At 59.1% G+C, this 24,755-nt stretch overlaps 1 protein-coding gene and 1 pseudogene across 6 annotated transcripts in view; both read left to right on the forward strand.

The window, feature by feature from the left end:
* The window catches only part of DPYSL5 (dihydropyrimidinase like 5), a 102,152-nt gene that overhangs the window by 38,266 nt on the left and 39,131 nt on the right, over window positions 1-24,755 (forward strand). For all 6 annotated transcript variants that reach the window (XM_075914553.2, XM_075914552.2, XM_075914556.2 and 3 more), the window contains 4 exons: window positions 1,957-2,113; window positions 2,249-2,390; window positions 9,283-9,425; window positions 9,588-9,795. In XM_075914553.2, the coding sequence (XP_075770668.1) occupies window positions 1,957-2,113; window positions 2,249-2,390; window positions 9,283-9,425; window positions 9,588-9,795 (650 nt within the window). The remainder of the gene's footprint in view (window positions 1-1,956; window positions 2,114-2,248; window positions 2,391-9,282; window positions 9,426-9,587; window positions 9,796-24,755) is intronic.
* LOC149524595 (uncharacterized) lies at window positions 16,483-22,196 on the forward strand (annotated as a pseudogene).

The following is a 24,755-nucleotide window of genomic DNA, read 5'->3' on the forward strand; positions in this document are numbered from 1 at the left end:
GTCTCCAGAGGGGTCCTGCAGCCCCCACGTCCACCTGCCCCGCCGGGCCTGCCCCACAGAGCCGTCTCCAGAGGGGTCCCGCAGCCCCCACGTCCACCTGCCTCGCCGGGCCTGCCCCACAGAGCCGTCTCCAGAGGGGTCCTGCAGCCCCCACACCCACCTGCCCCACTGGGCCTGCCCCACAGAGCCGTCTCCAGAGGGGTCCTGCAGCCCCCACGTCCACCTGCCCCGCCGGGCCTGCCCCACAGAGCCGTCTCCAAAGGGGTCCCACAGCCCCCACGCCCACCTGCCCCGCCGGGCCTGCCCCACAGAGCCGTCTCCAAAGGGGTCCCGCAGCCCCCACGCCCACCTGCCCCACTGGGCCTGCCCCACAGAGCCGTCTCCAAAGGGGTCCCGCAGCCCCCACGCCCACCTGCCCCGCCGGGCCTGCCCCACAGAGCCGTCTCCAAAGGGGTCCCGCAGCCCCCACGTCCACCTGCCCCGCCGGGCCTGCCCCACAGAGCCGTCTCCAAAGGGGTCCCACAGCCCCCACATCCACCTGCCCCGCCGGGCCTGCCCCACAGAGCCGTCTCCAAAGGGGTCCCACAGCCCCCACATCCACCTGCCCCGCCGGGCCTGCCCCACAGAGCCGTCTCCAAAGGGGTCCCACAGCCCCCACATCCACCTGCCCCGCCGGGCCTGCCCCACAGAGCCGTCTCCAAAGGGGTCCCACAGCCCCCACATCCACCTGCCCCACTGGGCCTGCCCCACAGAGCCGTCTCCAAAGGGGTCCCACAGCCCCCACATCCACCTGCCCCACTGGGCCTGCCCCACAGAGCCGTCTCCAGAGGGGTCCCACAGCCCCCACATCCACCTGCCCCGCCGGGCCTGCCCCACAGAGCCGTCTCCAAAGGGGTCCCACAGCCCCCACGCCCACCTGCCCCGCTGGGCCTGCCCCACAGAGCCGTCTCCAGAGGGGTCCCGCAGCCCCCACGCCCACCTGCCCCGCGGGGCCTGCCCCACAGAGCCGTCTCCAGAGGGGTCCCGCAGCCCCCACGCCCACCTGCCCCGCGGGGCCTGCCCCACAGAGCCGTCTCCAAAGGGGTCCCGCAGCCCCCACGTCCACCTGCCCCGCCGGGCCTGCCCCACAGAGCCGTCTCCAAAGGGGTCCCGCAGCCCCCACGTCCACCTGCCCCGCCGGGCCTGCCCCACAGAGCCGTCTCCAAAGGGGTCCCGCAGCCCCCACGTCCACCTGCCTCGCCGGGCCTGCCCCACAGAGCCGCCTCCAGAGGGGTCCCACAGCCCCCACGTCCACCTGCCCCGCCGGGCCTGCCCCACAGAGCCGTCTCCAAAGGGGTCCCACAGCCCCCACGTCCACCTGCCCCGCCGGGCCTGCCCCACAGAGCCGTCTCCAGAGGGGTCCTGCAGCCCCCACGCCCACCTGCCCCACTGGGCCTGCCCCACAGAGCCGCCTCCAAAGGGGTCCTGCAGCCCCCACGCCCACCTGCCCCGCCGGGCCTGCCCCACAGAGCCGTCTCCAGAGGGGTCCTGCAGGCCCCACGCCCACCTGCCCCACAGAGCCGTCTCCAGAGGGGTCCCGCAGCCCAACCGCACCCCTCCACCTGGCCCCCAACATGCACGTCCCACTGATCCCACTTCCCCAAGCACAGAGGGGCCGGCCAAGCCCCAGCCGCGTTGCTGCCCGGCAGAGGTTCCGTGGTCTCAGCGCAGGCCTGGGGTGAGGGCTCATGTCCTAGTCCCTGCCTGGCTCTGCTGACATGTGACTAAGGGGAGTCCCTCCTCTTCCCCCTGCCGTGGTTTCCCTCATACCAACAGGGTGACACGGCCCACATGGCTGGGGCCAGTCCGCCAGCTCCCCGGGGCAGGAATCCGCATGCTGCCTGGCCAGGTGCCTAGCAGGAGAAATGCTCCTGTCCCCAGGCTGCAGCCCGACCCCCGTGTCCCCTCTCCTCGCAGGGAAGGTGGTGTATGCAGAGACCACGACGGCGCACGCCACGCTGACTGGCCTGCACTATTACCACCAGGACTGGTCCCACGCCGCTGCCTATGTCACGGTGCCGCCCCTGCGCCTGGACACCAACACCTCCACCTACCTCATGAGCCTGCTCGCCAAGTAAGGGCAGCCGGGGAGGGGCTAATCCTGCGGGTGCGGGGCTGGGCCCTGCTCCACAGCCCAGCACCGGGGGGCCGAGCCGTGGGCTGGGGCCCTCCAGAGAGCAGCACTGACCCTGCTCCCCTCTCCCGGCAGCGACACCCTGAACGTCGTGGCGTCCGACCACCGGCCCTTCACCACCAAGCAGAAAGCCATGGGCAAGGAGGACTTCACCAAGATCCCCCACGGCGTGAGCGGCGTACAGGACCGCATGAGCATCATCTGGGAGCGGGGCGTGGTACGTGGCACGGCAGGAGCCTCGCCCGGAGCCGGGACTTGGCCGGCACAGCTCCCCAGCTGCAGGGAGCCCAGGCCCGCCAGCAGCACTGCACCGCGCCCTGGCCCAGAGCCCGGCGTCCCGGTCCTGGAGTGGAGCTGCCCTCCAGTGGGGCGCTGGTAACTGAGTGGGAGGCACTGAGTGTAGGCATCTCAGCAAAGCTGAAGGGAGTCGGGATTGGATACATGGACAGTAAGATGGACAGAAAGCTGGCTAGACTGTCGGGCCCAGCGGGTCGGGATCAACGGCTCGGTGTCAGGTTGGCGGTCGGTGTCTAGTGGAGTGCCCCAAGGATCGGTTCTGGGGCTGGTTTTGTTCAGCATCTTTATGACTGACCTGGCTGAGGGGATGGGTTTCACCCTCAGCAAGTCTGCGCATGACACTAAGCTGGGGGAGAGGGATACGCTGGGGGGCAGGGAAGGGTCCAGAGTGACCTGGGCAGATTAGAGGATTGGGCGAAAAGAAACCTGATCAGGTTCAACAAGGACAAGTGCAGAGTCCTGCCCTTGGGACGGAAGAATCCCAAGCATTGGTACAGGCTGGGGACCAACCGGTTAAGTAGTAGTTCTGCAGAAAAGGACCTGGGGGTTACAGTGGATGAGAAGCTGGAGATGAGTCACCAGGGGCCCTTGTAGCCAAGAAGGCTAATGGCATATTAGGTGCATTAAGAGGAGCATTGCCAGCAGATCCAGAGGTGTCATTCCCCTTTATTCGGCTCTGGGGAGGCCGCATCTGGAGTATTGTGTCCAGTTCTGGGCCCCCCACTACAGACAGGATGTGGACGCATTGGAGAGGGGCCAGCGGAGGGCAACCAAAATGATTTGGGGGCTGGAGTGTGTGGCAGCGCATTGGGGATCCCCCCGATCCTGCACCCCTGTCCGCAGGAAGATGAGACTCCGCCAGCCAGTAGAACAGGGGGGTTATTGCTCCTCCGGGACAGCCCAGCACAGACGTGAGGTGGCTGCAGGAGTCAGGGCCCGGCAGCCTCAGACCCCTTGGGGTAGGGTCCACCAGCCCCTCAACCCCCAGCCCTCAGCTTAGTCTCCTCTCTTCGTGTTTTCCCAGCCAAAAACTGCCTCTCCCCAAACCAGGGAACACACCGCCCCCCGGCAGCCACCCCCTTCCTTCGCTGAGGTGAGAAGCCCCGCCGGCTTAGGGGTGACCCCCGCTGGGCAGTGCCCAGACACAAGCCAGTGGGGGGCGCCCACAGCCCGAGCACAGCGACCAGCGAGTGCACAGCCCCCCAGCATCACAGAGCACATGACCTACGGGGAGCGACTGAGGGATTTGGGTCTGTTTAGTCTGCGGAAGAGAAGAGGGAGGGTGTGTCATTAACTGGGGGGTTAACGTAGGCAACCCGAGTTGCAAATGAAGCCCAGGATTTGAATTTCCCGGGCTTCATTTGCATGTTGCCGGGCGCCACCATTTTTAAATCCCCGCTAGTGCGGACTCCGTGCCCGCGGCTCCACGCGGCACAGACCAGGTAGTTCGGACGAGGCTTCCTACTCCTATTCCGAACTACCGGTACCCCTCGTTCCACGAGGCGCGATGGGCTCACGTTGCAGGGGGGGTCTAGGTAGGAGATTAGGACAAAGGATTCCCCTAGGCAGGGGGGACGCCCTGGGCTGGGTTCCCTGGAGAGGGGGGAGTCTCCATCCCTAGAGGGGTTTATGTCCCCGCTGGACAAGGGCCTGGCTGGGCTGATCGAGTTGGGTTGGTCCTGCCTTGGGCCGGGGCTGGACTCGCTGCCTCCTGAGGTCTCTCCCGCCCTGGGATTCTAGGCTTCTGTGAGTGAGCAGCTGGGCACAAGGCTGCCCCCCGCTCAGCCCTGCTGCATGGGGTGGGGTGAGCTAGGAAGGATGGAGCTGGAGCCCTGTGTAGGGCACCCCCCAGGGGGCGATGGAGGCAAGTGCAGCTTCCTGTCCCAGCCACTGGCGTGATGAACAGAGCCCTGCACAGCTGGGCATGTCCACTTAGGATCATAGAACTGGAAGAGACTCAGGAGTCAACAAGTCCAGCCCCCTGCTCTAGGCAGGACCAATCCCAACTCAATCAACCCAGCCAGGGCTTTGTCAAGCCGAGACTTAAACACCTCTAGGGATGGAGACTCCACTACTTCCCTAGGGAACCCAGCCCAGCGCTTCACCACCCGCCTAGGGAAATAGTTTTTCCTAATATCCAACCTGGACCTCTCCCACCACAACTTGAGCCCATTGCTCCTTGTTCTGCATCTGTCACTACTGAGAACAGCCTCTCTCCATCCTCTTTGGAACCTCCCTTCAGGAAGTTGAAGGCTGCTCTCAAATCCCCCCTCACTCTTCGCTTCTACAGACTAAACAGACCCAAGTCCCTCAGCCTCTCCTCATAAGTCATAGGCTCCATCCCCCTAATCATTTTGGTTGCCCTCTGCTGGACCCTCTCCAATGCGTCCACATCCTTTTTGTAGTGGGGGGGCCAGAACTGGACACAATACTCCAGATGTGGCCTCACCAGAGCCGAATAAAGGGGAATGATGACATCTCTGGATCTGCTGCCAATGCTCCTCCTAATGTACCCCAATATACCATTAGCCTTCGTGACTACAAGGGCCCCCTGGTGACTCATCTCCAGCTTCTCATCCACTGTAACCCCCAGGCCCTTTTCTGCAGAACTGCTACTTAGCCAGTCGGTCCCCAGCCTGTAACTATGCTTGGGATTCTTCCGTCCCAAGTGCAGGACTCTACACTTGTCCTTGTTGAACCTCATCAGATTTCTTGTGGCCCAATCCTCCAATTTGTCTAAGTCACTCTGGACAATATCTCCGCCCTTAAGCGTATCTACCTCTCCCCCTAGTTTAGCGTCATCTGCAAACTTGCTGAGGGTGCAATCCATCCCCTTAGGCAGGACATTAATAAAGATATTGAACAAAACCGGTCCTAGAACTGAACCTTGGGGCACTCCGCTAGAAACCGACCGCCATCCTGACATTGAGCCGTTGATCACTACCCGCTGGGCCCGGCCTTCTAGCCATCTTTCTATCCATCTTACCGTCCATTTATCCAATCCACATTCCCTTAACTTGCTGGCAAGAATATTGTGGGAGACCGTATCAAAAGCCTTGCTAAAGTCAAGGTCTATCACATCCACTGACTTTCCCACGTCCACAGAGCCCTCATCATAGAAGCTAATCAGATTGGTCAGGTACGACTTGCCCTTTGTGAATCCATGCTGACTATTCCTAATCACTTTCCTCTCTTCCAAGTGCCTCAATATGGATTTGTTAAGGATCCCTTCCATGACTTTTCCAGGATCTGAGGTAAAAATGACCGGCCTATAGTTCCCTGGATCGTCCTTCTTCCCTTTGTTGAAGATGGGCACTACATTTGCCTTTTTCCAATCATCCAGGATTTCTCCCGATCTCCACGACTTTTCAAAGATAATGGCCAAAGGCTCCTCAATGACATTTGCCAATTCCCTCAGTACCCTCAGGTGCATTAAGTCCGGACCCATAGATTTGCGTACGTTTAGCTTTTCTAAATAGTTCCTAACCTGTTCTTTACCCACCACAGGCTGTCCATCTTCTTCCCATCTTGCGTCACTTAGCGCATTAGTCCGGGAGTCCACCTTGACCGTGAATACAGAGGCAAAGAAAGCATTGAGTACTTCAGCTTTCCCCACATCATCTGTCACTAGGTTACCTCCTTCATCCATTGGGGCCGCACACCCTCTCTGATCACCATAAGAACGGCCGTACTGGGTGTGACGTAGTGGGGGGTAACTTGCTAACTCACTGTCTACTGTCTGTAGCACCACCGAGCAAGACAGGGGATGAGTCATTATGCAAAGAGGGGTCTCTCAACCTGTCTGACCAGCTACCCCCCAGGGAGAGAAACGAAGGAAGGTGGATGCTGCCCTGGCTGGGGGGCAGGGCTGGAGGAGAGTTAGTTAGTTTCGGTCTGGGAGCATGGAGGAAGCAGCCTCAGGAACAGGCTGGGGGGAGACCCCCCCCCATATCAAGGGGGGGCTGAGGCATCCTACGCCTGCCCTGTAACCTGATGACATCTGTGCTGTGCTGTATCCTGGAGAAGCAATAAACCACCTCTATTCTACTGGCTGGGGGAGTCTGTCCGTGCCATTCCGGGGATTCAGGCATCGGGGAACCCCCAACGCGTCGTCACACTGGGTCAGACCAAAGGTCCATCTAGCCCAGTAGCCTGTCTGCCGACAGTGGTCAGTGCCGGTGCCCCAGAGAGGGTGGACTGAAGACAATGATCAAGCGATTTGTCTCCTGCCATCCCTCTTCATCCTCTGACAATCAGAGGCCAGGGACACCATTTTATCCCCTGGCTAATAGCCTTTTATGGACCTAACCTCCATGAAATTATCTAGCTTCTCTTTAAACTCTGTTATAGTCCTAGTCTTCACAGCCTCCTGTGGCAAGGAGTTCCACAGGTTGACTACACGCTGTGTGAATCATAGAATCATAGAATACTAGGACTGGAAGGGACCTCGAGAGGTCATCGAGTCCAGTCCCCTTGCCTCACGGCAGGACCAAATACTGTCTAGACCATCCCTGATAGACATTTATCTAACCTACTCTTAAATATCTCCACAGATGGGGATTCCACAACCTCCCTGGGCAATTTATTCCAGTGTTTGACCACCCTGACAGTTGGGAACTTTTTCCTAATGTCCAATCTAAACCTCCCTTGCTGCTGTTTAAGCCCATTGCTTCTTGTTCTATCCTCAGAGGCCAAAATGAACAAGTTTTCTCCCTCCTCCTTATGACACCCTTTTAGATACCTGAAAACGGCTCTCATGTCCCTCCTCAATCTTCTCTTTTCCAAAATAAACAAACCCAATTCCTTCAGCCTTCCTTCATAGCTCATGATTTCTAGACCGTTAATCATTCTTGTTGCTCTTCTCTGGACCCTCTCCAATTTCTCCACATCTTTCTTGAAATGCAGTGCCCAGAACTGGACACAAGACTCCAATTGAGGCCTAACCAGAGCAGAGCGGAAGAAGGACATCTCGTGTCTTGCTCACAACACACCTGTTAATGCCTCCCAGAATCATGTTTGCTTTTTTTGCAATAGCATCACGCTGCTGACTCATATTTAGCTTATGGTCCACTATAACCCCTAGATCTCTTTCTGCCGTACTCCTTCCTAGACAGTCGCTTCCCATTCTGTGTGTGTGAAACTGATTGTTCCTTCCTAAGTGGAGCACTTTGCATTTCTCTTTATTAAACTTCATCCTGTTTACCTCAGACCATTTCTCCAATTTGTCCAGGTCATTTTGAATTATGACCCTGTCCTCCAGATTAGTTGCAACCCCTCCCAGCTTGGTATCATCTGCAAACGTAATAAGCGTACTTTCTATGCCAATATCTAAATCGTTGATGAAGATATTGAACAGAGCCGGTCCCAAAACAGACCCCTGTGGAACCCCACTTGTTCTGCCTTTCCAGCAGGATTGTGAGCCATTAATAACTACTCTCTGAGTACGGTTATCCAGCCAGTTATGTACCTGCCTTATAGTGGCCCCATCTAAGTTGTATTTGCCTAGTTTATTGATAAGAATATCATGCGAGACTGTATCAAACGCCTTACTAAAGTCTAGGTATACCACATCCACCACTTCTCCCTTATCCACCAGACTCGTTATCCTATTAAAGAAAGCTATCAGATTGGTTTGACATGATTTGTTCTTTACAAAAAGAAGAACTTTCTTTTATTAGTTTTAAACCTGCTACCCATTAATTTCATTTGGTGTCCTCTAGTTCTTCTATTATGGGAACTAATAAATAACTTTTCTTTATCCGCCCTCTCCAACCTTCTTCTTGTTAACATGCCTGTAGAAACCTTTCTTGTTACCCTTCACATCCTTAACTAGTTGCAATTCCATCTGTGCTTTCGCCTTCCTGATAACCCCCCGGCATTCTCGAACTAGACCTTTAAACCCCTCCCTGGTGATTTGTCCAAGTTTCCACTCTTTGTAAGCTTCCTTTTTGTGCTTAAGTTCACCAAGGATTTCCCCCATAAGCCAATCCAGTCTCCTACCACGTTTGCCTCTCTTGCTACGCGTCGGGATGGTTTCTTTCTGTGCTTTCAATAAGGCTTCTTTAAAATCCTGCCAGCTGTCCTGGACTCCTTTCCCCTTCATGTTAGCATCCCAGGGGATTCTGCCCATCAGGTCTCTGAGGGAGTCAAAATCTGCTTTTTTGAAGTCCAAGGTGTGTATTTTACTACTCTCTTTTCTTCCCTTGGTCAGGATCCTGAAATCTACCATCTCATGATCACTGCTTCCCAGGTTGTCACCCACCTCTGCTTCCCCTATTAGTTCCTCCCTGTTTGTGAGCAGAAGGTGAAGCTGCGCACGGCCCCTGGTCGGATCCTTCAGCACTTGTGTCAAGAAGTTATCCCCAACATTCTCCAAAAACTTCCTGGATTACCTGTGTTCTGCCGTGTTGGTTTCCCAACAGATGTCAGGGTGATTAAAGTCCCCCACTTTAATCTGCAGGCACAGCTGTTGGTGTGGGGAGCCTCTCTGTGTCTGTGGGCAGCCGTGGGTGTGGCTGTCGGCGCAGGGAGCTGTCGTTGTGTAGCTGTGGGTGGCTGCGGATTGTATGGACTGCACAATTAGCCAGTAACCGCTTCTTAACACCCTTCATCTGGGGGCGGCTGCAGCTGTTGGTGCTGGTACCAGCGGCTCATTTTTGTGGATGCAGATAAAAAATGTGCTGGGCTCTAGAGATGGGGCAGGATGCGCTGCTGGCGGCAAGGGTCCCTCTGACAGCTGCGCCCCCGGCCATCCCACAGGGAGCGGGGCAGAGCAGCTGCCCCCGTCCCAGCCCCCTGCTGTGCGTTTGCAGGTCGGGGGCAAGATGGACGAGAACCGCTTTGTAGCCGTGACCAGCTCGAACGCGGCCAAGATCTACAACCTGTACCCGCGGAAGGGCCGCATCATCCCTGGAGCTGACGCCGACGTGGTGGTATGGGACCCGGAAGCCACCAGGTGGGCGTGGGGCTCTGCCGGGGGGAGGGCAATCTAGGCAGGCCCAGGACTCACCCTGGCGGGGGGCGTGTTGCTCCGGGGCCCTGGCAGGAGGCGCTGCTGGCTCTGCACAGGCCCCAGGGCTGGGCGGGCGGTAAGCTGCCCTCTCGCTGTGCCCCGCAGGACCATCTCTGCCAGCACCCAGGTGCAGGGCGGCGACATCAACCTGTACGAGAACATGCGGTGCCACGGGGTGCCGCTGGTCACCATCAGCCGCGGGCGCGTGGTCTACGAGAACGGCGTCTTCATGTGCGCCGAGGGCACCGGCAAGTTCTGCCCGCTCCGCTCCTTCCCCGACGCCGTCTACAAGAAGCTGGTGCAGCGGGAGAAGGTAGGTGCGGGGCGGCGCCTGGGGCTCCGTGTCGCTGTGCATGGCTTCAGGGCCGCCGTGCGCTGGCGGCCCCTGCACGTCCCCCCGCGGCCTGGGCGGGACGGGTCCCTGGCAGCGAGGCCGGGCCGTTTGTCCTGTGGGGCGCAGGAGAGGCCCCACGCTGAGCAGAGCAGTCGGGGATCGCTGGGGGCCAGGCCTCGGGGGAGACGATCCAGGAGCAGCCAGGTTCCTCCAAGCCCAGAGGCGGCTGAGTGGTTGGCGGAGACGGGCAGTGCCAGGGCGCAGGGCAGGAGCCAGCCAGTGTTACCCCCCAGCTGCGCGTGGGGCAGGGCAGAGGTTCCAGCCAGGCCCTGGGCCTCATCCCTGCTGGGGCAAACCGCTGGGCACTCCCAGGCCAAACAGAGACTCGGGACAGACCAGTGAGAACTGTGGGCATTGGACCCAACTCCCGGCAGGGTGAGGCAGAGGGTCCCGTCTCCACTGTCCTGTGTGTCACTGTGCTGGTGTGCAGCCGTGCAGTCACTAGTGTGTGATAGGCATGGGGGTGGTATGTGGTCATTAATGTGTGATAGGGATGGGGCAAGTGTGCAGCTGTGCAGTCACCAGTGTGTAAGGCTTGGGGGAAGAATGTGGCCCTGCAGTCACTAGTGTGTGACAGGCACAGAGGAGGCATGTGGCTGTGCGGTCACTAGTGTGTGATAGGCACAGGGGTGGTGTGTGGCTGTGCGGTCACTAGTGTGTGATAGGCACGGGGGTGGTGTGTGGCTGTGCAGTCACTAGAGTGTGATAGGCACGGGGGTGGTGTGTGGCTGTGCGGTCACTAGTGTGTGATAGGCACGGGGGTGGTGTGTGGCTGTGCAGTCACTAGAGTGTGATAGGCACGGGGGTGGTGTGTGGCTGTGCGGTCACTAGTGTGTGATAGGCACGGGGGTGGTGTGTGGCTGTGCAGTCACTAGAGTATGATAGGCACGGGGGTGGTGTGTGGCTGTGCGGTCACTAGAGTATGATAGGCACGGGGGTGGTGTGTGGCTGTGCGGTCACTAGAGTGTGATAGGCACGGGGGTGGTGTGTGGCTGTGCGGTCACTTGTGTGTGATAGGCACGGGGGTGGTGTGTGGCTGTGCGGTCACTAGAGTATGATAGGCACGGGGGTGGTGTGTGGCTGTGCGGTCACTAGAGTGTGATAGGCACGGGGGTGGTGTGTGGCTGTGCGGTCACTAGAGTGTGATAGGCTCGGGGGTGGTGTGTGGCTGTGCGGTCACTAGAGTATGATAGGCACGGGGGTGGTGTGTGGCTGTGCGGTCACTAGAGTGTGATAGGCACGGGGGTGGTGTGTGGCTGTGCGGTCACTAGAGTGTGATAGGCACGGGGGTGGTGTGTGGCTGTGCGGTCACTAGAGTGTGATAGGCACGGGGGTGGTGTGTGGCTGTGCGGTCACTAGAGTATGATAGGCACGGGGGTGGTGTGTGGCTGTGCGGTCACTAGTGTGTGATAGGCACGGGGGTGGTGTGTGGTTGTGCGGTCACTAGAGTGTGATAGGCACGGGGGTGGTGTGTGGCTGTGCGGTCACTTGTGTGTGATAGGCACGGGGGTGGTGTGTGGCTGTGCAGTCACTAGAGTGTGATAGGCACGGGGGTGGTGTGTGGCTGTGCGGTCACTAGAGTGTGATAGGCACGGGGGTGGTGTGTGGCTGTGCGGTCACTAGTGTGTGATAGGCACGGGGGTGGTGTGTGGCTGTGCGGTCACTAGAGTGTGATAGGCACGGGGGTGGTGTGTGGCTGTGCGGTCACTAGAGTATGATAGGCACGGGGGTGGTGTGTGGCTGTGCGGTCACTAGAGTGTGATAGGCACGGGGGTGGTGTGTGGCTGTGCAGTCACTTGTGTGTGATAGGCACGGGGGTGGTGTGTGGCTGTGCAGTCACTAGAGTGTGATAGGCACGGGGGTGGTGTCTGGCTGTGTGGTCACTAGAGTGTGATAGGCACGGGGGTGGTGTGTGGCTGTGCGGTCACTAGTGTGTGATAGGCACGGGGGTGGTGTGTGGCTGTGCAGTCACTAGTGTGTGATAGGCACGGGGGTGGTGTGTGGCTGTGCAGTCACTAGAGTGATAGGCACGGGGGTGGTGTGTGGCTGTGCAGTCACTAGTGTGTGATAGGCACGGGGGTGGTGTGTGGCTGTGCAGTCACTAGTGTGTGATAGGCATGGGGGTGGTGTGTGGCTGTGCAGTCACTAGAGTGTGATAGGCACGGGGGTGGTGTCTGGCTGTGTGGTCACTAGAGTGTGATAGGCACGGGGGTGGTGTGTGGCTGTGCGGTCACTAGTGTGTGATAGGCACGGGGGTGGTGTGTGGCTGTGCAGTCACTAGTGTGTGATAGGCACGGGGGTGGTGTGTGGCTGTGCAGTCACTAGAGTGATAGGCACGGGGGTGGTGTGTGGCTGTGCAGTCACTAGTGTGTGATAGGCACGGGGGTGGTGTGTGGCTGTGCAGTCACTAGTGTGTGATAGGCATGGGGGTGGTGTGTGGCTGTGCAGTCACTAGTGTGTGATAGGCACGGGGGTGGTGTGTGGCTGTGCAGTCACTAGAGTGTGATAGGCACGGGGGTGGTGTGTGGCTGTGCGGTCACTAGAGTGTGATAGGCACGGGGGTGGTGTGTGGCTGTGCGGTCACTAGAGTGTGATAGGCACGGGGGTGGTGTGTGGCTGTGCGGTCACTAGTGTGTGATAGGCACGGGGGTGGTGTGTGGCTGTGCGGTCACTAGAGTGTGATAGGCACGGGGGTGGTGTGTGGCTGTGCGGTCACTAGAGTATGATAGGCACGGGGGTGGTGTGTGGCTGTGCGGTCACTAGAGTGTGATAGGCACGGGGGTGGTGTGTGGCTGTGCAGTCACTTGTGTGTGATAGGCACGGGGGTGGTGTGTGGCTGTGCAGTCACTAGAGTGTGATAGGCACGGGGGTGGTGTGTGGCTGTGTGGTCACTAGAGTGTGATAGGCACGGGGGTGGTGTGTGGCTGTGCGGTCACTAGTGTGTGATAGGCACGGGGGTGGTGTGTGGCTGTGCAGTCACTAGTGTGTGATAGGCACGGGGGTGGTGTGTGGCTGTGCAGTCACTAGAGTGATAGGCACGGGGGTGGTGTGTGGCTGTGCAGTCACTAGTGTGTGATAGGCACGGGGGTGGTGTGTGGCTGTGCAGTCACTAGTGTGTGATAGGCATGGGGGTGGTGTGTGGCTGTGCAGTCACTAGTGTGTGATAGGCACGGGGGTGGTGTGTGGCTGTGCAGTCACTAGAGTGTGATAGGCACGGGGGTGGTGTGTGGCTGTGCGGTCACTAGAGTGTGATAGGCACGGGGGTGGTGTGTGGCTGTGCGGTCACTAGTGTGTGATAGGCACGGGGGTGGTGTGTGGCTGTGCAGTCACTAGTGTGTGATAGGCACGGGGGTGGTGTGTGGCTGTGCAGTCACTAGAGTGTGATAGGCACGGGGGTGGTGTGTGGCTGTGCGGTCACTAGTGTGTGATAGGCACGGGGGTGGTGTGTGGCTGTGCGGTCACTAGTGTGTGATAGGCACGGGGGTGGTGTGTGGCTGTGCAGTCACTAGTGTGTGATAGGCACGGGGGTGGTGTGTGGCTGTGCAGTCACTAGAGTGTGATAGGCACGGGGGTGGTGTGTGGCTGTGCAGTCACTAGTGTGTGATAGGCACGGGGGTGGTGTGTGGCTGTGCAGTCACTAGTGTGTGATAGGCACGGGGGTGGTGTGTGGCTGTGCAGTCACTAGTGTGTGATAGGCACGGGGGTGGTGTGTGGCTGTGCGGTCACTAGTGTGTGATAGGCACGGGGGTGGTGTGTGGCTGTGCGGTCACTAGTGTGTGATAGGCACGGGGGTGGTGTGTGGCTGTGCAGTTACTAGAGTGTGATAGGCACGGGGGTGGTGTGTGGCTGTGCAGTCACTAGTGTGTGATAGGCACGGGGGTGGTGTGTGGCTGTGCGGTCACTAGTGTGTGATAGGCACGGGGGTGGTGTGTGGCTGTGCGGTCACTAGTGTGTGATAGGCACGGGGGTGGTGTGTGGCTGTGCGGTCACTAGTGTGTGATAGGCAAGGGGGTGGTGTGTGGCTGTGCGGTTACTAGAGTGTGATAGGCACGGGGGTGGTGTGTGGCTGTGCGGTCACTAGAGTGTGATAGGCACGGGGTGGTGTGTGGCTGTGCAGTCACTAGTGTGTGATAGGCACGGGGGTGGTGTGTGGCTGTGCGGTCACTAGTGTGTGATAGGCACGGGGGTGGTGTGTGGCTGTGCAGTCACTAGTGTGTGATAGGCACGGGGGTGGTGTGTGGCTGTGCGGTCACTAGTGTGTGATAGGCACGGGGGTGGTGTGTGGCTGTGCAGTCACTAGTGTGTGATAGGCACGGGGGTGGTGTGTGGCTGTGCAGTTACTAGAGTGTGATAGGCACGGGGGTGGTGTGTGGCTGTGCAGTCACTAGTGTGTGATAGGCATGGTGATAACTATTTGGGGTGACACCGCATCTCACTCTGGCCTGGCACAGCTAGGGTGCAGACCCAAGCCTGTAGTCAAGATCATCTTGTGGCCAGTGGGGCCTGCGAGGCGCCTTGGCTCAGCCGCAGCAGGGTGGGGAATAGAAAGCCACCACGCGCTTGGCGGATGCTCTGCAGCCATGAGCGATGGGAGTGACTGGGGCTGGAGCGAGTGCTGGGGCTGGCGGGGGGCATGCCAGAGCCTGGCTGCCGGGAGTGCCGTGCCGGCGGGGGCAGTGTGAGTGCCCGTGTGAAGGCAGCTCATAGGGGGCTTTGCTGGGAGGTTGCAGGGGCCCAGCCCTGGAGTGGCGGGGAAGTCACACAGTGGCGTGTGTGCCGGCAGGAGGACTTTGGGGGGAGGGTTGTGCCCAGGAGCCACTGAGGGTGGTTGGCGAGGGGGCAGGGCGGGGTGCTACAGCCCCTGACTGGAGACCTTCCCAAACAGGCCACACACCAGTCACACCGAGCGCTTCAGCTGCCTGCCTGGCCAGCCAGAAACCTCACAAGCAAAGCCCCTCAAACCCCAGCAATATCCGTGTCCCAAACAGCCCTGGGCCTGACACACAGCTGAGGGGTTTTTGAACCAAATCTCACCTACCCTGAACAGATTCTTCCAGTTCTAAGAAACCAGCCACAGGTCCCGATCAACTTACTCTCTGGACCTTACGCACGAACCACGCTGAGCCAGTCCTTTAGCATCGAAAGGTTTATTAATTATTATTATTATTATTAAAAGAAAGAAAAGCGGGAGAGTGAGGTTGTTACAGGATCCTACATGACATGCCTCGAATCTCCCAGGTCTCAGTACAGGCTTGCAGCAGAGATGTTACAGCTGTTGGCTTAGAAGTCTTTGGAATTCATCCTATGGCAGGATGGGTCCACAGTTCTTCCCGGCTCCTGGTTCCTTGCAAGCTGCCTCTAGGGTCAAGAGCTGAGCTGAAGACAAAAAATGGAGAATGCCACATGGCACTTGTATCCCTCCTTGGTCTCTTCCACGCTGGAGCGTCCCATGGGCAGCGGCCAGGCCTACAGCGTCATTCCCCAGGTGTGTCTTTGGCCGGTAGAGATCTATTGTCCCTGGCGCCTCGCTCAGTAGCATAGCCATTGGCTGAACATTGCTCAACCTCAGACAGCCAAGTTTCCAGTATCCCTACAGAGTCCATGTTTCTAACTCCACACACAGGGTATATCTACACTACCCCGCTAGTTCGAACTAGCGGGGTAATGTATGCATACCGAACGTGCAAATGAAGCCCGGGATTTGAATTTCCCGGGCTTCATTTGCATAAGCCGGCCGGCGCCATTTTTAAATGCCGGCTTGTTCGAACCCCGTGCCGCGCGGCTACACGCGGCACGGGCTAGATAGTTCGAACTAGCAAGCCATTCCGCACTATCTGTACGCCTCGTGGAACAGAGAACCCAGCACACACGTCAGTCCCCCAGTTCCTGGTGCAGGTTCTTAGCAGAGACGTTGCAAGCTGCTAGCTTGACTGTCTCTGGAGTATGCCCTGTTTCAGGCTGGGTCAGGCCCCCTGGCCCTAGCAGAGAGCTTCCGGGGCGGGGGGCGGGAGTGAAGATGAGATGGAGGCAGCCTCAGGATCACATGACCCACAAACCAGTTGTCCTGTCTGGACCAGGAGCCACGGTGGATCCTCAGGCCACAGAATCATAGAACCTTAGAACTGGGACCTCGGCAGGGCCCAGCACTGTCTGACCATCCCTGACCGGGGACTGTCCAACCTGCTCTTCAGTATCCCCAGGGATGGAGATTCCACAACCCCCCGGGCAACTTATCCCAGTGTTTCACCATCCGGACAGGTAGGAAGTTTTTCCTAATGTCCAACCTAAACCTCCCTTGCTGCAGTTTAAGCCCATTGCTGCTTGTCCTGTCCTCAGAGGCCAAGGGGAACAATTTTTTTCCCCCTTGTGACACCCTTTTAGATACTTGAAAACCACTCTCATGTCCCCCCTCAATCTTCTCTTCTCTTTAAACTAAACCAGCCCAATTCCTTCAGTCTTCCCTCCTAGCCCATGTTCTCCAGACCGTTCATCATTCTCGTTGCTCTTCTCTGGCCCCTCTCCAATTTCTTCACATCTTTCCTGAAATGTGGTGCCCAGAACTGGACCCAAGACTCCAGCTGAGGCCCAACCAGCGCAGAGCAGAGCAGAGCAGAGCAGAGCAGAGCGGGAGAACGACTCCTCGTGTCTGGCTCACCACACTCCTCTTCATGCCCCCAGAACCAGGTTTGCTTTCTTTGCAACAGCGTCTCACTGTTGACTCCTATGTAGCTTGTGGCCCACTGCCCCCCTAGATCCCTTTCTGCAGGGCTCCTCCCTAGACAGTCGCTGCCCGTTCGGTGTGTGTGACAGACCCGGCTGGGTCTGGCCACAGCTGAGGGTTTCTGCTCAGGGCAAATTGCTCAAACCTGGGGCCTCCTACAGCCCCCAGACTGGAGACCTTCCCAGATAGGCCACAAACCAGCCTCACCGAGCGCTTCAGCTGCCTGCCTGGCCAGCCAGAAGCCTCACGAGCAAAACCCCTCAATCCCCAGCTCTCTCCGTGCCTCAAACAGCCCCGGGCCTGCACACAGCTGAGGGGTTATGGGACCCAGTCTCACCTACCCCAAACGGGTTCTTCTCAGTCCCAAGAAACCAGCCACAGGTCCCAGGTCAATTTACACTCTGGATCTTATCCAGAAATCACACTGAGCCAACCCTTTAGAATCTACCCTCTAAAGGTTTATTACTAAAAGGAAGAAAAGCAGGAGAGTGAGGCTGTTAAAGTATCATACGTTACATGCATCGAATCTCCCAGTTCTCAGTGCAAGCCCGTAGCAGAGATGTTACAGCTGCTGTCTTAAGTCTCTGGTTACATCCTACGTCAGGATGGGTCCACAATTCTTTCCGGCTCGTAGTTCCCTACGAGGCTGCATCTGGGATTAAGAGCAAATCTGAAGACAAGATGGAGGGTGCCACATGGCGCTTATATACCTCTCCAGGCATCTCCTTCTGAGCTGCAGTGGGTTACTGCAGGTCACATGGTCAGCGGCCAGGAGCTATCGTCCCTGGAGCCTCGCTCATCACATAGCCATGAACGAACATCCCGGCCATTGCTCTGCCTCAGACAGAGAAGTTTCCAGCATCGACAGAGTCCGTGTTTCTAACGTCACACACAGACATTAGACAAGTTCCTGAATAGCACACACAGAATCAGTGGAAGGTAAGCTTCCGTGTGACCCCTCACATGGCCCCTTTGCGCCACCTTTTGGGGCAAACACCCCCATGGGCGCAGCAGTGACCTGGGCTGCTCCCCTCACAATCCAGTAACGTGACAGTGTGTGAGACTGACTGTTCCTCCCTAAGTGGGGCACTTGGCATGTGTCCTTATTCAGCTTCATCCCATTGACCTCCGACCACTTCTCCAGTTTGTCCAGATCAGTGAACCCAGGAACGTGCCGCTGCCCGGAGCAGGGGCTCGGCCCCGCCGTGCAGCTGGGGTGGGGGATGACGCTGGGCCGGCCTGGCGCGTGTCTGGGATCGCCCAGCTCCCTCTGCGGAGGGTAGGGGTCCCGGCGCGGTTCTGGGGGGCTGTGCAGGGCAGGGGACCATCCGAAGTCGTGTGGGACTGGCTGGTCGAGGAGTGCACGCCCAGCTACTGGGCTCCGGCATAATCCCAGGCCCTGGAGCCCGCCGGCTCTGCCTGCTCTGACCTTGGGGGCGGCGTGGGAGAGGGGAGGTTGCTGCTGCCTGCCAGGGCCCCTCGCTTGCCTGGGAAAGGCCCGGGGCTTGTTTCACCCGCAGCAATCCCGGCCCGTCGAGCCGTTCCCAGATCCGGCGCCCTGCCCTCCGCAGTTCCCAGAGCAGACCTGCTCTAAACCCGCTGCCGCCTCGGGGACGGAGGGTCCCGCACGCCCAGTGGCTGCTCACACACCTGAAACAGCCCCATCCCCTGCCGGCCGCGCCCGTCCCACGGCCTGGCTCCCCGCCTGCGCGCCTCACCCTGCTGCCGGTGCAGCTGCCGGGCAGAGTTGCCGACCCTCCCACCTCTCCCCTGGCGCTTGTCTGGCCCTGCAGCGGTGGGCCCAGGACCCCAGTCGCAGCTGGCACCACTCCCACCCACGGGTAAAATACCCTCCCAGCCCCTCCACAAGGGCCCCGCCAGCCTTGCTCCCACGCGTTTTCCCAACCGGGCCTCGGCCGCGTGAGGCCCTGACGCATCCTCCCCGAGTCTCGTGTCCTGTACCAGTGCTGCTCCTATGCGCGGGCTGCACAGACGGGGGAGGGCGGCGTGGCCCTGCCCACACGCTGCTCTACCCAGACTCCCCTGCCTACCACGCATGCCGCTCCCTGAGCCTGTGCTCTGCCTGGGGCTGCCCTCCTTCCCTGCTCCCCAGGGCTGGGGACCGCACCCCACCTACTGTCCCCACGTGCTTGTGTGGCTGGGGGAGCTAGCCTGGGGCAGGGTCTGCTGGTCGTGAGCTGCCTGGTGGGGGGCAAGGGGCAGGGCTGGGGGCTAGAGCCAAGGGCCGATCGCTGCAGGGTCCCTCTAGAAATGCAGCCGTGCGATGGTGGCACCCTGCTTGCAGGTACGTGCTGAGGTCTGTCAGCCAGCGAGCTTTTAATCCATTTGCTGAGTCCTGTGTGCGTGCCTCAGTTTCCCCTGTGGTGGCATAGATGCCGGGGGAGGGAAGGCAATGGTTCGGTTTGCTGATAGACGGGGGGGTGCACGCTGCCCAGGGTCTGACCTGAACAGCAGCTTAGTTCAATAAGACCCATTTCCCACAAACCCCTGTGGATTTTAGGCGCAGAATAATGCAGCCAATTGACCGATCAGCAAAAGCGAATCGGTTAATGCTATAAACTACTTTCCTCCCCCCGAGCCAGGACACTTCTCAGCAGCCCGGCTCAGTCCGGGCCTGACCCCTGCTGCGGCTCTGCTGTTAAAAGTGTCTTAGGAGCTGGACAGTGGGCAGCCCGGCTCGATTCCGGCTCGTGCCGGGTCTGGAGCTCTGCTGCCCCCCTGCACCACTGTCCCGTATCAGAGGCAGCAGTGCCGGGTGTCAGGCAGCTGGTCCGCGAGGGGAGCAGAGGCAGGGGGCTCCTCGGGAGCGGGGCTGGAGTGCACTGGCTGCCGGCCGCCCCCCGGGGACTATAGCTAAGAATTCATGCGTGTGCCGCAGTGCGGGGGGGCTGCTCTGTGACCCGGGCCCCCTGCGCTGGGCTGTGAGATCCCCACTGACTCACCCATGTGTGGACCGGCCCCGACACCCGGGCCTAGCCTGGGCAGAGAACAAGGCTCTTCCCGGGGGGAGACAAAGGGAGGGAGGCAGAGACGAACACCTGGTTTGGGGGCAGGGCTGGGAGCTGGGTAGTTGTTGGTTGGAAAACCATGGAGAGAACAGACTAAGCAGAGCGCTGGGAGTTGAGGGGTCTAGGCACCCCTGCCAGCCCCTGACTCCTGCAGCCACGTCCCGTCTGTGCTGGGCTGTCCCGGAGGGGCAATGACCCCCCTGTTCTACCGGCCGGTGGAGCCTGTTCTTGCTGCTCCGGGGCTGCAGGATCAGGGGGACCCCGACGCGCCGTCACACTGGTGTCAGGAGTGGGATGCGCTGCACCGCGTGGATGGGGCTTCCAGCAGCGAGTGACGGTGCCAGGAGAAGGAAGGGGCTTGCAAGGGCCAGGTGCTGGAGACAGAGCGAAGCGATTCCTGGGAGTCGTGGGCGCTGCAGCATTCGGTCGGTGAGTCTGCACCCCAGGGACCAGCGGGGAGATGGCCTGCGCCCGACTCCTCAAGGCAGACACTGCGGGGCTGTGCAGAGAGAGGGGCTGCCCGTGGGGAAAGCAACCAAAGCCCAGCTGATTGCCCGGCTGGAAGAGAATGACCCGTCCAGGGGCCGGGATCCTGTCCCAGTGGGGAGCAGCCCAACACCCCCTGGGAGTGTCTCAGGCTCTCAGACCGGAGGGGGCAGGAGCCCACCAGAGAGACTTGGTGCCCACCAGGCCCAGCTCTACCAGCAGTGGTTCGTCCAGGGCGGGTCCATCCTGGCAGAGCTGCGACGGCTGGAGATCGAGCTGCGGATGAAGGAGTTGGAGTCACAAGCGGAAGAACGGCAGGACCGTAGGGAGGAGCGCCAGGACTGAGAGAAGCAGAAGCAGCACGACGGGCCATGGCGGAGCGGAGAAGCCAAGGGGCCCCGGCTGTGGTGAGTGGGGAGGGCCCCAGGGGGCCCGGAGCCGCCAGACGCTTGGAGAAGCTCATGTTGGCCCAGTGTAAGGACGTGGGGGACGTGGACGGTTCCTCAGCTCCTTTGAGCAGGCCTGTGAACTGCACCAGGTCCCCCCCGCGGACCGGCTCCAGCCGCTCCCCCCTTGCTGGATCAGGAGGCCGCAGGGGGCTCAACCAGCTGGAGGATCTGCAGCCCGGTGACTATGAACGGGTCAAAGGGGCCCTGCTGCACAAGTCCGGGCTGACCCCCGAGAGGTACAGGAAGAAGTTCCGGGGGGTGCAGAAGGAGCCAAGGGAGACCTGTGTGGATCTGGCCTCCCACCTGGCGCAGTACGGCTGCAAGTGGGTGCTCGGGGTCGGGGCCCAGACCGCAGAGGACCTGCTTAAGCTGATGATGCTGGAGCAGTTCTATGAAGGTGCCAGCCCAGCCTGAGGCTGTGGCTCAAGGACCGGAGGCCAGAGGACCCTCAGGAGGCCGGGAGGCTGGTGGATGAGTTCACGGAGAGCCGGTCTGGGTGTGAACGGGAGTCCCGGAGGGAAAAGGAATCGCACAGAGACCGGTTCATGGCTGAGCAACAGAAGAAATCATCTACAGGGCAAGCCCAAGAGACAGGAGCCAGCCATCCACCCCCCAGAGACACAGCCAGGGCCCGGGTGGAGCCAGCCCGAAGGGGCCGGCAGGTCCTAACTTCCCATCGCTGTGGGCAGAGGCCACAAGAGAGCCCAGTGCCCCAGGCACCAGGACAGGTCCCTCAACCTGGGACTTTCCAGGGTTAACTGGCTGGGGCGGGAGGAAGGGCAGGCTGCCCCAGAGGTAGGAGCTGGCAGACAACCCTGAGCTCAGAGTGGGGGGGAGGATGCTCAGTGCCCCTCCCCTGGGAGCTCCGACCCTCGGGAGGTAGATTTCTCTGTGTACCGGGTGGAGGCAGGGAGGCCCTTGTGGAGCGAGAGCCCCGTGACCCTGCAGGTGGATGGCAGGCCGGCGATGGGTTTCTGGGACACAGGGGCAGAGGTGACGCTGGCCCGGCCTGATATAGTGGCCCCAGACCGTATGGTGCCCAACACTCAGCTGACCCTGAGGAGCATAGATGGGACCCGTTTAAGGTGCCCGTAGCCCGGGTGCATCTGAAATGGGGGGCCAGGGAGGGCCCCAAGGAAGTGGGGCTGCACCAGCACTTGTCCATGGAGGTGCTGATGGGGAGTGACCTAGAGGAGTGGCCAGACGGACCCCACAGGGCCCTGGTCAGCATCCGTAGCCAGAGCCAGCGAGGGGCTGGTGATCCTGACCCAGGGGAGGGCTCCCTGCAGGGGGCTCAAGGCCCCATCCCAACAGACACGGGGCCCAGCAGGGCTAGACCCCAGACCCAGGCAGGGTGTGTGGGGGGGGGGAAACACATTCCTGTCCCTGCCCTGGCTGTGGAATTCAGAGAATCAGAATTATGGAGCTAGAAGAGACGTCAGCAGGTCATAGAATCCAGCCCCTGCCCAAGGCAGGACCAACCCCAGTTAAATCAACCCGGCCAGGGCTTTGTCAAGCCAAGACTTAAACACCTCTAGGGATGGAGACTCCACTACTTCCCTAGGGAACCCAGCCCAGCGCTTCACCACCCGCCTAGGGAAATAGTTTTTCCTAATCTCCAACCTAGACCTTCCCCGCTGCAACTTGAGCCCATTGCTCCTTGTTCTGCCATCTGTCACTACTGAGAACAGCCTCTCTCCAGCCCCTTAGGAACCTCCCTTCAGGAAGTTGAAGGCTTCTCTCAAATCCCCCCTCGCTCTTCACTTCCGCAGACTAAACAGACCCAACTCCCTCAGCCTCTCATCATAAGTCATGTGCTCCAGTCCCCTAATCATTTTGGTTGCCCTCAGCTGGCCCCTCTCCAATGCGCCCACATCCTTTCTGTAGTGGGGGGGCCAGAACTGGACACAATACTCCAGAAGCGGCCTCACCAAAGCCGAATAAAGGGGAATAATCACGTCTCTGGATCTGCTGGCAATGCTCCTCCTAATGCAACCTAATATGCCATTAGCCTTCTTGGCTACAAGGGCGCCCTGGTGACTCATCTCCAGCTTCTCACCCACTGTAACCCCCAGGTCCTTTTCTGCAGAACTGCTGCTCAGCCAGTTGGTTCCCAGCCTGTACCAATGCTTGGGATTCTTCCGTCCAAAGGGCAGGACTCTGCACTTGTCCGTGTTGAACCTCATCAGATTTCTTTTGGCCCAATCCTCTAATCTGTCCAGGTCACTCTGGACCCTATCTCTGCCCTTAAGCGTATCTACCTAGGTTGATTCTACGTTGTATCAACAGGTGTGTTGTAAGCAAAACTCGTGAAGTCATTCTGCCGCTCTACTCTGCACTAGTTAGGCCTCAGCTGGAGTACTGTGTCCAGTTCTGGGCGCCACATTTCAAGAAAGATGTGGAGAAATTGGAAAGGGTCCAGAGAAGAGCGACAAGAATGATTAAAGGTCTAGAGAACATGACCTATGAAGCCAGGCTTCATGAACTGGGCTTGTTTAGTTTGGAAAAAAGAAGATTAAGGGGGGACATGAGAGCGGTTTTCAAATATCTAAAAGGGTGTCACAAGGAGGAAGGCGAAAATTTGTTCCTCTTGGTTTCTGAGGACAGGACAAGGAGTAATGGGCTTAAAGTGCAGCAGGGGAGGTTTAGATTGGACATTAGGAAAAAATTCCTAACTGTCAGGGTGGTCAAATATTGGAATAAATTGCCAAGGGAGGTGGTGGAATCTCCCTCTCTGGAGATATTTAAGAACAGGTTGGATAGACATCTGTCAGGGATGGTGTAGACGGAGCTTGGTCCTGCCTTGAGGGCGGGGGGCTGGACTCGATGACCTCTTGAGGTCCCTTCCAGTCTTATTAGTCTATGATTCTATGATTCTATACCTCTCCCCCCAGCTTAGTGTCATCCACAAACTTGCTGAGGGTGCAATCCATCCCCTCAGCCAGGTCAGTCATAAAGATATTGAACAAAACTGGTCCTAGAACCGAACCTTGAGGCACTCTGCTAGAAACCGACCGCCACCCTGACATCGAGCCGTTGATCACTACCCACTGGGCCCGGCCTTCTAGCCAGCTTTCTATCCATCTTACCATCCATTTATCCAATCCGCATTCCCTTAATTTGCTGGCAAGAATATTGTGGGAGACCGTATCAAAAGCCTTGCTAAAGTCGAGGTCTATCACATCCACTGACTTCCCCATGTCCACCGAGCCAGTTACCTCATCATAGAAGCTTCTAAGCCAACAGCTGTAACATCTCTGCTGCAAGCCTGTACTGAGAACTGGGAGATTCGAGGCATGTCATGTAGGATCCTGTAACAACCTCACTCTCCCGCTTTTCTTTCTTTTAATAATAATAATAATAATTAATAAACCTTTCGATGCTAAAGGACTGGCTCAGCGTGGTTCGTGGGTAAGGTCCAGAGAGTAAGTTGATCGGGACCTGTGGCTGGTTTCTTAGAACTGGAAGAATCTGTTCAGGGTAGGTGAGATTTGGTTCAAAAACCCCTCAGCTGTGTGTCAGGCCCAGGGCTGTTTGGGACACGGATATTGCTGGGGTTTGAGGGGCTTTGCTTGTGAGGTTTCTGGCTGGCCAGGCAGGCAGCTGAAGCGCTCGGTGTGACTGGTGTGTGGCCTGTTTGGGAAGGTCTCCAGTCAGGGGCTGTAGCACCCCGCCCTGCCCCCTCGCCAACCACCCTCAGTGGCTCCTGGGCACAACCCTCCCCCCAAAGTCCTCCTGCCGGCACACACGCCACTGTGTGACTTCCCCGCCACTCCAGGGCTGGGCCTCTGCAACCTCCCAGCAAAGCCCCCTATGAGCTGCCTTCACACGGGCACTCACACTGCCCCCGCCGGCACGGCACTCCCGGCAGCCAGGCTCTGGCATGCCCCCCGCCAGCCCCAGCACTCGCTCCAGCCCCAGTCACTCCCATCGCTCATGGCTGCAGAGCATCCGCCAAGCGCGTGGTGGCTTTCTATTCCCCACCCTGCTGCGGCTGAGCCAAGGCGCCTCGCAGGCCCCACTGGCCACAAGATGCTCTTGACTACAGGCTTGGGTCTGCACCCTAGATGTGCCAGGCCAGAGTGAGATGCGGTGTCACCCCAAATAGTTATCACCATGCCTATCACACACTAGTGACTGCACAGCCACACACCACCCCCGTGCCTATCACACACTAGTGACCGCACAGCCACA

This window comes from Pelodiscus sinensis, chromosome 3, assembly GCF_052426305.1.
Source record: "Pelodiscus sinensis isolate ZL-2025 chromosome 3, ASM5242630v1, whole genome shotgun sequence".
In the NCBI taxonomy this organism is placed as follows: Eukaryota; Metazoa; Chordata; order Testudines; family Trionychidae; genus Pelodiscus; species Pelodiscus sinensis.